We start from the raw sequence: 11,895 nt of genomic DNA, 5'->3' as shown, positions 1-11,895 counted from the left end.
AATAGATTTTTTGCCCAGTTGAGCTTTTAGTAAAACAAACTCTGTCGGTGTTTCTTTGCACAGGTAGATAAGCCTCTCCACTGAGCCGTCGCCCGCAGGTGTTGCATGGAAACCAGATATTTGTCGTAGCAACAATGCAGCTCTCCACTCTGCTCCTTTTAGCTCCTCGCTCTCTCTCTCTCCGTCCTTGGCGTCTGTCCGTCCTCGGCGTGTTTGTGGCTGCAGGACGTGTGAACGATGGACTCCTGCGACACGTCACACACTCCGATTTCGACTTTAGGAACCGACGAGCGTCTTATTTCTCTTTCCTCGCCTCCTTCTCCTTGAGTCCTCTCCTCGATTCTGCAGGAAATGGGTGAGGAAGTTCAAGCCGCAGAGGAGAGAGGAGGAGAGGAAAGAGGAGAGGAGGAGAGAGAGGAGAAGAGCGAGTACAGAGGAGAGAGGAGAAAGAAGAGAGGAGAGAGAGGAGCAGACTAGGAGAGAGAAAAGGAGCAGAAGAGCAGAGGAGGAGAGGAGAGAGAGGAGCAGAGGAGAGGAGAGAGAGACAAGCAGAGGAGGAGAGGAGAGAAAGAGGAGTAGAGAGAAGAGAGAGAAGGAGAGGAGCAGAGAAGAGAGAGACGAGCAGAGAGGAGAGAGAGCAGGAGAGGAGGAGAGGAGAGGAGCAGCAGAGAGAGGGAGGAGAGGAGAGAGAGGAGCCGAGGAGAAGAAGAGAGAGAGGAGCAGAGGAGGAGAGGAGAAGAGGAGGAAAGGAGAGAGAGGAGCAGTGAAGAGAGGAGGAGAGGAGAAAGAGAGGAGCAGAGAGAAGAACAGAGAAAAAGAGAAGAGAGTAGAGAGGAAAGGAGCAGAAGAGGAGAGGAGGAGAGAGTAGAGGAGAGGAAATAAGAGAAAAAAGAAAGGCGAGAGGGGAGGAGGAGAGGAGAAAGAGAGGAGCAGAGAGCAGAACAGAGAAAAAGAGAAGAGAGGAAAGGAGCAGAAGAGGGGAGGAGAAGAGAGCAGAGGAGAGGAGAGAGGGAGGAGAGAAGAGAGGAGCAAAGGAGGAGAGGACAGAGGAGGAGAGGAGAGAAGAGAGCAAGGCAGAGGAGGAGAGGACAAAGAGAGAGACAGGAGGAGGCATTGGTTCTGACCAAAATGACTCTATAAAGAGAACAATACTAAGAATTATTTTATATTATCTCAGGACTTTTAAATAAAAGTCCGACCAATGTCTCTGTTTTAAATTGAATGCATTTTAATATTGTTTTTAATCCGTTTTAAAATCAAATTAAGGATTATGTAACATGTTGTCCCTGTACTTGTGTAGTTTCTTCTGTCTCCTCTGAGCTTTGGGACAAGGCTTAAGAAGGAGCATTTGATTGACAGCTGAAAAATGGAGGATAGAGGAGAAGGAAGCGAGGAAAGAGAAATGGGATGGGCCCAGTGTGGAAGTGACCTGGGACGTGGGATCACAGTGACCCCGGGGACGTGCAGGAGATGCTGATCTGTGTGTGTGTGTTTTCCACAGCACAGTAAGGCGGCGGTGAAGGTGAGAGAGGACATGCTGAAGATGGTTCAGATCCCCGTCCTTAAACCCAGGGGCACGGCGAACACGCAGGCCGGAGTGTTCGGGAAGTCTCTGAGCGAGCTGCAAGAGCGAGGCCTGCTGAAGGACGGGCTCCCCCTGGTGGTGAGGAGGATGGTGGAGCATCTTCGCAGTCATGGTGAGAGAAAAGAAAACTGAAAATAAATTATACTGTTTGAGCATAATGTTATATTTAAACTTGTTCAAAAGGGCAGTTGAGCTGTTTCATATTTTATTCCAGATCTAGCATTAGTAAAAACAAAACATTTAGAGCCTATGAAGTTTTTCTGATTGTACTTGTGTCTATCAAAGTGAGTTTTTAAAAGTACAACTATTCAGGTGTTATGTTGTGCAAAATTGACTGTGAGCTTTAAGTCATGTTATAATGTTGTTACCTCTTCAAAAACAGACCTGGAGCTGTCGGTTCTTTTTTCAGACCAAGAGTTTGTTTTCATACCTGACAGTTTCGACTGCTCCCTGTGGTCTTCCTCAGAGTGATCACATAATGTTGCTGTGACGTGTCCGGTCAGATGATTTATACAGGTTTTGGCGCTGTCTTCCTACCGTGCCATCTGCAGTCCGACTTCCTCAGGACAGTATCCCAGGTCCCAGAGGGCAACAAACATCGTCACTGGATTAAAGAGGCAATCGAAATATGGAAACGTGCCCACAGGACGATAAACCGGGACGAGGAGGCTTTTTTACTCTCACACACCTGGGATACTGTCCTGAGGAAGTTGGACTGCAGATGGTGCTGTTGTCCTGCCTCCACCGGTAGGAAGACAGCGCCAAAACCTGTTTAAATCATCTGACCAGACATGTCACAGCTGTCAAGTATGAAAACAAACTCTTGGTCTGAAAAAAGAAACTAATAACACAAATTATCGGAAGACCAAATGAACCTCATTGGACTATAGACGTGGAACTGTGTTTTGTTAGTAGTTAATAGTGACTGTTGTTATTAGTAGTATTATTATTTTATTTAATTTTTATTTTATATTTTTATTTTATTTTATTTGCAACATAAACATGGACGCAGACATTAGACAGGATACATTATGTATGTGTGCCTAACTTTGTGTGGTGCATTTAAAAAAAGGAGAGATTTGGGTGCATGAGAAGTCAAAAACAAGGAAGTCCTTGTTTTTGCCAAATTTGACTTTGATTAAATTTTTTATTGACTTATTACTGTTTTTATTTGTTGATTGACTGACTTTATTTATTTTTCATTTATGTATTTATGTTTGTTTATTTATGCAGTTTACTAGGTTTATTAATATTCCTCATCCCATTGGAATTATATGTTATATGTGTGTGACATAATGTCTTTTCTCGGGATTTTTTTTTTATTTGTTATTATTAAGTCGCATTTCAGTTCACACTCCTCATCAGCTGGTGGCGGTAAAGCACCATTAGTTATTTGCCAACCCGCAATAAAACTCCACTAGAAGAAGAAGACTGCAGTTCCGTGTTCGTCCACTAGATGTCAGTGTTGCAAAGGAAATCCAGGCACATGGCGACACTTTTACAACACGTGGAAAATTGCGTAATCTTAGCTAATCTTATCATCCAGGTGTTTTTAAAGCAAACAGCCAGGTTAACTTTTACTTTTAATGTAATCCTGTATTGTAACTTCAGGAACAACACACTAACAAAAGAGGTAACGGGTAAAATTGGCATAATAAAGCGATCTGTAGCCTAATATATCTTTGCTAGTTTGCTAAAAATGAGCCATTATGTTTGCGAGTTAGTTTGATATTGCAGATCATATGCATTAAAGTTCAGACAGTGGATTTTTATGATAACTACAGTCAATCAGTGTAATCAGCGTTTCTCGATTAAAAACTGGGATACACTGGTTTGTATAGATAATATAGGGACTAATATCGGTGCAATAGTTCACTTTTTTACCTAATGGTCATTTTGAAGCATGGTTTTCTGTATTTTAGCTAAACAAATAACAATATCTTACCTTTTTTTACTGTTGGCAGGGATCAGATTGTTCAAAAATAGGGACACTTGGCACATTTCTTGTATAATACTTGGCCAAATCAGTGGTTTGGGGTAATTCTGCAGGGACAAGGGACACAGGGCTCAAAACTGGGACTGTCCCGGGTAAATAGGCACGTGTGGTCACCCATTTACACGTGTACATATGCTTCACATGACGCTGCGCGATGTGGCACCTTTTAAACACCATGGATAACTTGGTGCCAATTGCAGTTCACCAACACATAATGACTTTTTTTTTTTTTTGTCACACATGTTTGACCTTTCTTGCCTCATGTTGTCGAGTTGTAGGCCTAATAGATGTTTCCTTTATTCCTTTATGATTTTCTACTGTTAAACAAGTCCCTCTTAACTTTTATTACAGACACAAACTATCATTAACAATCAGTTTTTCGGTTCTTTCAATAAAAATGTCGCTCAAGCAGGAGTAAAATTATGCTGCTAGAAGAGAACGCGGAAAAGTACAATTTATTTTAAAAGTTATTAAAGTAAATGTAACTGAGAACTACCCACTTCTAAGTTCTAGGCACTGCGCATTTTGGCACGTATCAAACTACATGGGCAACTTGGTGTCAATTGCTACATGTCTAGGGTGACCAGACGTCCCTGTTTACCCAGGACAGTTCCAGTTTTGAGCCCTGTGTCCCCTGTCCCAGCAGATTTATTCAAAATCATTGATTCATCCTGGTTTTATACAAGAAATGTTCCAGGTGTCCCTATTTTTAACCATTTGTTTTGGTAAAATATAGAAAAGCTGCTTAAAAATGGCCAAAACAAAGAAAATATGACTGTACTGACTCACATGTTAGTCATAAATGGGCCGAATGCATAAAAATGTTCCTTAATTACACACACAGTTCACAATTTTATCATTACCAACCACCATAAACCAAGAGCGTCCCAGTTTTTGATTTTGAAATTCTGGTCACCCTCTATTAAACTCCATGGATAACTTAGTGTCACTTGCAACATGTCAGCTCATAATTACATTTTTGTCACCAATATATGACTTTTCTCACCTCATGTTGTCTAGTGGGCCTAACAGATGTTTCTCCTCTTGTAGGACTGAACCAGGAGGGGTTGTTCCGCGTAAACGGGAACGCGCGGGCGGTGCAGAGCCTGAAGGAGCGGCTGGAGTGTGCGGAGGACGTGGACCTCGTGTCGGAGTCTGATGTTTCTACTGTGGCCAGTCTCCTAAAGCTGTACCTCAGAGAGCTGCCCCAGGCCCTCATAAGCCCCACGGTTCAACAGGCTCTACTACAGCACTACCAGGGTGAGTTACACACTTCAGATGTCCGCTAATAACAATACTCAAAAGTTGTATAGAGGATTTTTTAAAGGAAGAGAAATACAGTAGTGATGGCCAAATGAAGCCCCGTGAACCATCTGAGGCTTTCAGGCAGTTGTACCGGTACAGGCGTCAATGCCTCGCCAAGTGATTCAATATATTCAACTACACCATCTTGTGGACAAAAAAATGTAACACATGTAAAAAGAAAAACCAAATGGAATCATGTTTCATTTAAAACATCACACTCAGTGGTTGCATTTATCAAAAGCAAAAGATACTCAATTCTCTCATCTTCTTTTGCATCAAGTATTTATTTTAAGCAATATCCACATCAAACACACAAACACCTCAGAGAGAGAGACAGAGACACAGACAGACAGACAATCAACACGACTATAAACTGTCCCAGTGCCGATCTTGCTTCTTCTGATCCACTCTCTGAACCACTTCAGCAGTGGACATGATCCATGAAATGTGCTTAAATAACACAAATATAATTTTTGAGCTGAAAGAATGTTGAACTGACTGTACATCATATTCAGTGAAAAAAAACTAATACAAGAATATACGTAGGTTACACGGCCATATTCTGGTAGTAAAACCAAGATACTCTGTAAATAAAAAAGCTTCTTTTAGCATGTGAAAGTTAGGATAAAGTGAAAGTGAATAAAAAAAGCAGTAGTCTATGAAGTGTGCATGTGCACGTAATACAGTAAATGAAATAATGACGAAAGCGAGGCCTCACATTCACAGGTCACGTGATTTTTGCCAATCTGACGCAAGCCTCAAATCGGGGCTTCACTCGACATGCCCCCTTTTATTTACTCTGTACAAGCCTCGGTTCCTCCCGCCTCCTTACTCTAGAAATCACACTTGTTTACAGCCAGTGCGCGTTCATAATTACTGTTGAAGTGACCTGTCTAGAAATAATTTAGCGACCAACACGTCAGGTTTTAGACCCTTCGTCTGCTTGATTCACGCAATCACTGAAAGGACTCTCCAAGAATCACCTCAGTTTGTCTTCGCTCCTTTTCCCCTTCTCTTCTTCTTTCAGCGACCTCAAAAATGGACTTTCTTTTGTTAACAGCCAATAGAAAATGAGGTAGCCTTGTTATCTATTGGCTGATGTTTATCTGGCCTCACTACATCCACAGTTTATAGATTTTCATTCTTTTTTTTTTGGTCATTATAATTACAAGGCTGCTGCATCTCTGTAATGGTATTTTAAACTTTCACTGACAATTTGAAACTTAAAAGAAACCCTCAACTTTATGTCAAGAGCACTTTAAAATCAGCGCAGTCGACCAAAGTGCTGTACACAAAACACATGACAAACAGTGACAAATACAGTGACAGTGCAGGTAAATATAATATGATACAAGTACAGTTAAAAAGTCAAACATTAAACTGAGTTAAAAGCCAAGGGAGAAAAAGTGAGTTTTTAGGAGGGACAGCTTAATGTACACTGCAAAAGCATCATCTCCTCTCTGTTTTCTCCTGGTCTTTGGGACACGGAGAAGAGTCTGATCTGCGGATCTGAGAGCACGAGACGAGGTGTGAGGGACAAGAAGGTCAGACAGATACCATGAAGACATTTAAAAACAAGTAAAAGATGTTTAAAATCAGTGTGAACGTGCACAGGGAGCCAGTGAAGAGACTGAAGGACGGGGGAAATGTGGTCAGATTTATGTGATCCACTTAAAGGCGAGCGGCTGTGTTTTGCAATTTAATTTAATTGAATACGATACAACTTAAAGGGCCCATATTACTGTGTTTTCTGACCTATGTTATAAGTAGGGCTGGATATCGTTAAGAAGTTGCCGATACGATACTTACCTTGATACATAGGCCACAATACGATACATATGTTGATACAGTGCACTTTAGATTCGATACGATATATTTCAAATTGATTCGATACAGTTCAGTGAAATTAAAGATATATCATGGCCGTGATACTAAAAGTCTTTGTTAAGCCACTTCTTATGCAAAGTTCATATGAAACACAAACATTTTAATCATCAAAACAGTGAAAATGTCAAATGTGTCGCATAAATTAGTTTCCTTCCACTAAACAAGCAACAAAACTGTAGCGCTGTAACAAAATAATTTAGTTAAATATACCAAAAATTACTCTTGACGATATATCGATACAGTAGTCCCCGATATCGATACCATATCATCACATTAAATTATACGATATATTGATAGTTTGACATTACAGACCTGGAGTTGTGTTTTGCTTCATTCACACATGTTTAACACACAAATCCTGCATATTTAGGTTGAGTTCTTCTCTCAAACAGAAAATACTCAGCTCCACTTTATGATGTCATGTGGTAATACAGGAAGTGCTCCACTATGTTAGACTCCATACACCTTCACTAGAATCATTTCAGCCCTACACAGTTCCCACACACATGGAAATCCTGGAGAAGTCATGGAATTTTGTAAATTCAATGCAAGTTTTTGGAAAAGTTATGGAATTTTCGTATCTTGTTCACTCAACTACAGCGTTCTGTTAAGTTCTCATTAGGCTATTACGATTATTTCCGAACGTATGCACCTTGTGTTTAAAAGAGATGACAATAAATACACTGACAGTATTTTAAGATAAGATAATCCTTTATTTATGGGAGAAATTTGTCTTGGGACAGGGGATCACATGCTTTATCCAAAAAACAGGACAACACAAAGCACCACATAAACACCACAATAGAACAAAATAAATACGAGACCACGTATGACCACGAGTGATGCACCAACAGGACCTCCAAGATCATTCCTTTTGAACGTTAAAAAACTATAAATCCATAAGGTGAGTGGAAAGAGTTAACGTTTCATATTTAGCCTTAAAAGTATGATCAATAATACACATGTAGGGTGCAATTAAGTAATTGAAAATTCACTTTAGGTCATCCCTGACCCTAGAATTGCCACATTCTTCTAGACAAAAAAATAAAAGGTAATTGTTAAGTTGAAAACTACTGCTTCATGACATCAGAAGGTGGAAAGGAACATTTTGACATTAGTCTGTCTGTGACTAATAATAATGCAAGGTCACATCCTCATACATGTGTGAATGAAACAAAACACAACTCCAGGTCTGTTTTTGATGAGAAAACAACATTATAATAAGGTTTAAAGCTCAAGAGTCATAGTTGCGTAATATAGAACCTTTAGTTTAATTTGTTCACAGTTAGCTTCTTGTCACGCCTGCACTGAGATTTCTAATTAAACAAATCATTGCCTACTTACTAATTAAATTCATTTTTTAAGGAGTAAGACCCCAGTTCAATCACACATTTGCGTCACAGAGTCAGTTTATATTAAATCGGATCAAAGTCTGACCCATTTCTGTATCAGGAGTAATAGTATCAACATATTTCTCAGGCTCTGCTCTAATGCGAAGTCTTACAGGTGCCTGTTATAACCGAGATTAGATATTACATGATAAGTAGCGTTACCAAAGTCGATTGTGTCATTTGTCACATTCACTTCCACTGGCTCCATGTGGGCCGCGTTTGGGGATAAAATGTTCTGACCAGTGCAGCTGTTGTGTGCTTTTCTATCTATAGTAGTGTCATCACAATACTAGAATTTCAAACTCTTATTTTGATACTAAAAAAAGGCTCGATATCGATTTTGATTTCACAACGATGGACAAAAAAACACTTGGGCAATAGGATGTAATTTCAGCTCAAAAAAATAGGGTTTTTTTTTAAGTTACTGTGTGGTTTTATGGAGCTCAACCATCAATTTTCCATTTATGTTTCCCATAGACTTTTTGAAAATTTTGAAAGACTAACCATTTACGTGCTGACTAATACCTTGACGCGGTTGTTTTAAGTTTAAAATTCAGCGATTGATTCATTTAAATGCTTTACGTTGGTTTATAAAGTCTCAGAAACAGATTTTATGTAAATTTATAGGTCTTGAGGTCATTAGTCAACACAAAGCTGATTATGTCATCGCTTTCTAACAGTTTTTTTTTTAAAGTTTATGAGAAAAATTAATGAGAAATTTACTTCTCGGTACCAGGGGGTGGGTGGTCACTGTTGAGTAGGGTTGGGGATCATTAAGAAGTTGCCGATACGATACATACCTCGATACGTAGGCCACGATACGATTCATATCTCGATACAGTGCACTTTTGATTCGATACAATATATTTCAAATCGATTTGATACGGTTCAATAAAAAAATAAAGGCTAAATCATGTAAAAGTCTTTGTTAAACCTGTTCTTGTGCAAAGTTCATATGAAACGCAAACATTTTAATCATCAAAACAGTGAAAATGTCAAATGTGTCGCATAAATGAGTTTCCTTCCTCTAAACAAACAACAAAACTGCAGCTCTGTAACAAAATAATTTGGTAAAATATACCAAAAAATACTCTTTGCGATTAGGGATGTAACAATAACCGAAATATTGTGATATCGTATCGTCAAAAGTCTCACAATAATATCATGGGCTGTCACAATATAGATCGAATCACAATTTTCTTTGCTTAAATGCATGGTTTTATAGAAGCAACGTCATATATAAACATTGGGAACTACATATCCCATGATTCATTTCAGTGCAGACAACATGAACAGTTATATTTTTACTTGAATTCTTGGGATTATGATGGAAATAATTCACACGAAAAACTTGTCAAGGTATTTTAAAACCAAAAAAGTGTCCCATCTACACTTATATTAGCCTACTTCCAAATATCTCGATAAATATCATACTGTGACATTTGGATATCGTTACATTCCTGTTGCCGTTATATATCGATACAGCAGCCCACGATATCGATACTGTATCATCACATTAAAGGATACGATATGCCTACTGTTGAGCTCCACTGGTGTTGATAAAAATTAAGATTACTCTGTTAAAGAAATGTACTATTTTTATTGATACTGATTAAATTGAGTACCTATTTTTCACTTCGTTTTACTATCAATTAGTATCTGATTTTTGACAACCCTAATCTCGTATAATTGTATAAAATCACTGATCTTGTTTGTGTCCATAGATTTTGGAGACGGTGGCTCTTGTTCAGACATAAGAGAGCTGCTCCTGAGTCTTCCGGACGTTCACCTGAGTCTCCTCCGATACCTGTGCCACTTCCTGACTCAGGTGGAGCTCAAACACAAAGAAAACCGCATGAACGCTCACAACCTGGCCACAGTGTTTGGACCGAGCATCTTCCAGTGAGTAGAACATAAACATTTCCTACTAACGCTGGTATAAAATAAGTAACTACAATCTAGGGCTGGGCAGTTGATGCGTTGCAGTGACATCACGCTGGGGGTGTTCTACATGTATCTCTATGGTGGAATGTTCAGCAGATACAATAGAAACGCTATTCACACATTCACATACACTGGCAAAAAGTTTAAAATTGTCTGAAAACTCAAAGAAAAAATGCAAGATGGGTTTAAACAACACATTATCTGGAGCTTGTGATTAATATGAGTGTTCATCAGGGTTCCCACGGTCATGGAAATCCTGGAAAACTAATGGAAATTGAAAATGTCATTTTCCAGGCCATCTCTTTCATGCAACTACAGCGTTCTGTTAAGTTATCAATCCATCCATTTTCTTCCACTTATCCTGGGTCGGGTCGCGGGGGCAGCAGTCTAAGCAGGGACTCCCAGACTTCCCTCACCCCAGACATGTCCTCCAGCTCCTCTGGGGGGGGGATGATAATCTGGGGGGGGGATGATAATCTAGCCTAACCTAGCCTAATGATAACTTAACAGCTCCTCCTATTTTGATTATTTCTGAACGTCTGCACGTCTTGTTTAAAAGAGACGATAATAAATGCACTGACAGTATTTTGAATGTTAAAAAACTATAAAACCAAACCATAAGGTGAGTGGAAAGAGTTAACATTTCATATTTAGCCCTAAAAGTCTGATCAATTCTACACTGGTAGGACTGGTTTACAAGCGATAAAATGGTGACGGAACACAGAAGCAGAAGCAGTCTGCATTTTTGGTTCGCTGCAGGTGGATAATTTAAGTTTGGATTGTTATTTCCTATGAGAAGGACTCAAATAGAGTATTTCATTTGAAACTTAGTAAGTTTTTGGTATAGGGTTCCCACGGTCATGGAAATCCTGGAAAAGTTATGGAAATTGATCATGTCATTTTCCAGGCTGGAAAAAGTAATGGAATTTTGAATTCAATGAAAGTTTTGCAAAAGTCATGAAATTTTAGTATCTCTTTTACGCAACTAAAACATTCTGTTGAATTATCATTAGACTATTATGATGAACGTCTGAACGTTTGCGCATTTTCTTTAAAAGAGACGACAATAAATGCACTGACAGTATTTTGAATGTTAGAAAACTATAATACCAAACCATAAGGTGAGTGTAAAGGGTTAACATTTCATATTTAGCCCTAAAAGTTTGATCAGTTCTACACATGTAGGTGCTGTAAAGTCATGGAAAATTCACTTTAGGTCATGAAAAAGTCATGGAAAGGTTTTGAAAAATTTATCAGTGAAAAAGAGTGGGAACCTGGGTTCATGGTTCTGTTTAGGAGTTAGATTTTCAAGAAAGAGGTGAGAGGAAGTAACTGAAAAAATGCTGTTGTAACTTCAGCTAAATCAGCTCTTTTGGTCAAATTGTGTTAAAATAAAGCTCAGATCAAAATCTAATAGAGCTTCTGACAGAGCAGTGCCTCCAGTTAGCGTCACACCCCCAGGGACATGAGCTGCAAAGTATTAATCATAGATCCTTTCAGGTTAGTGAGGCTCATTCTTCTTTCTGCCTGGAGAAAAAGCTTGAGAACCAAAACAGTAAATGAAACATCGACTCTTGCCCAATGTTTTTGTAATTAGGAAAAATAAATGTTACTGTTAGTATCTGTAAAAGCAGATATTTTTACTTGATATGGTCCTCAGTCTATTTTATTACACAAACATTCCCACCCTGCACAGAAAAGATCTGGTTCTTTCTTTTAAAGGGCCCATATTAGGCTATTTTCTGATCTGTTATAATGTTGTTTCCTCATCACAAACATACCTAGAG

General features: G+C 39.1%; 1 protein-coding gene across 1 annotated transcript in view; it reads left to right on the top strand.

Moving 5' to 3' along the window:
* Positions 1-1,618: 1,618 nt before the first annotated feature.
* Positions 1,619-11,895, top strand: part of LOC110153842 (protein FAM13A-like) — a 93,581-nt gene continuing 83,304 nt past the window's right edge. The window contains exons 1-3 of the mRNA XM_055158499.1: positions 1,619-1,697; positions 4,632-4,841; positions 9,889-10,066. Of these exons, the coding sequence (XP_055014474.1) occupies positions 1,673-1,697; positions 4,632-4,841; positions 9,889-10,066 (413 nt within the window). The 5' untranslated portion in view covers positions 1,619-1,672. The remainder of the gene's footprint in view (positions 1,698-4,631; positions 4,842-9,888; positions 10,067-11,895) is intronic.

This window comes from Boleophthalmus pectinirostris, unplaced genomic scaffold (genome assembly GCF_026225935.1).
Source record: "Boleophthalmus pectinirostris isolate CB_2022bp ecotype Guang Dong unplaced genomic scaffold, ASM2622593v1 HiC_scaffold_22, whole genome shotgun sequence".
Classification (NCBI taxonomy): Eukaryota; Metazoa; Chordata; class Actinopteri; order Gobiiformes; family Gobiidae; genus Boleophthalmus; species Boleophthalmus pectinirostris.
This window is presented reverse-complemented; position numbering and strand designations above follow the sequence as displayed.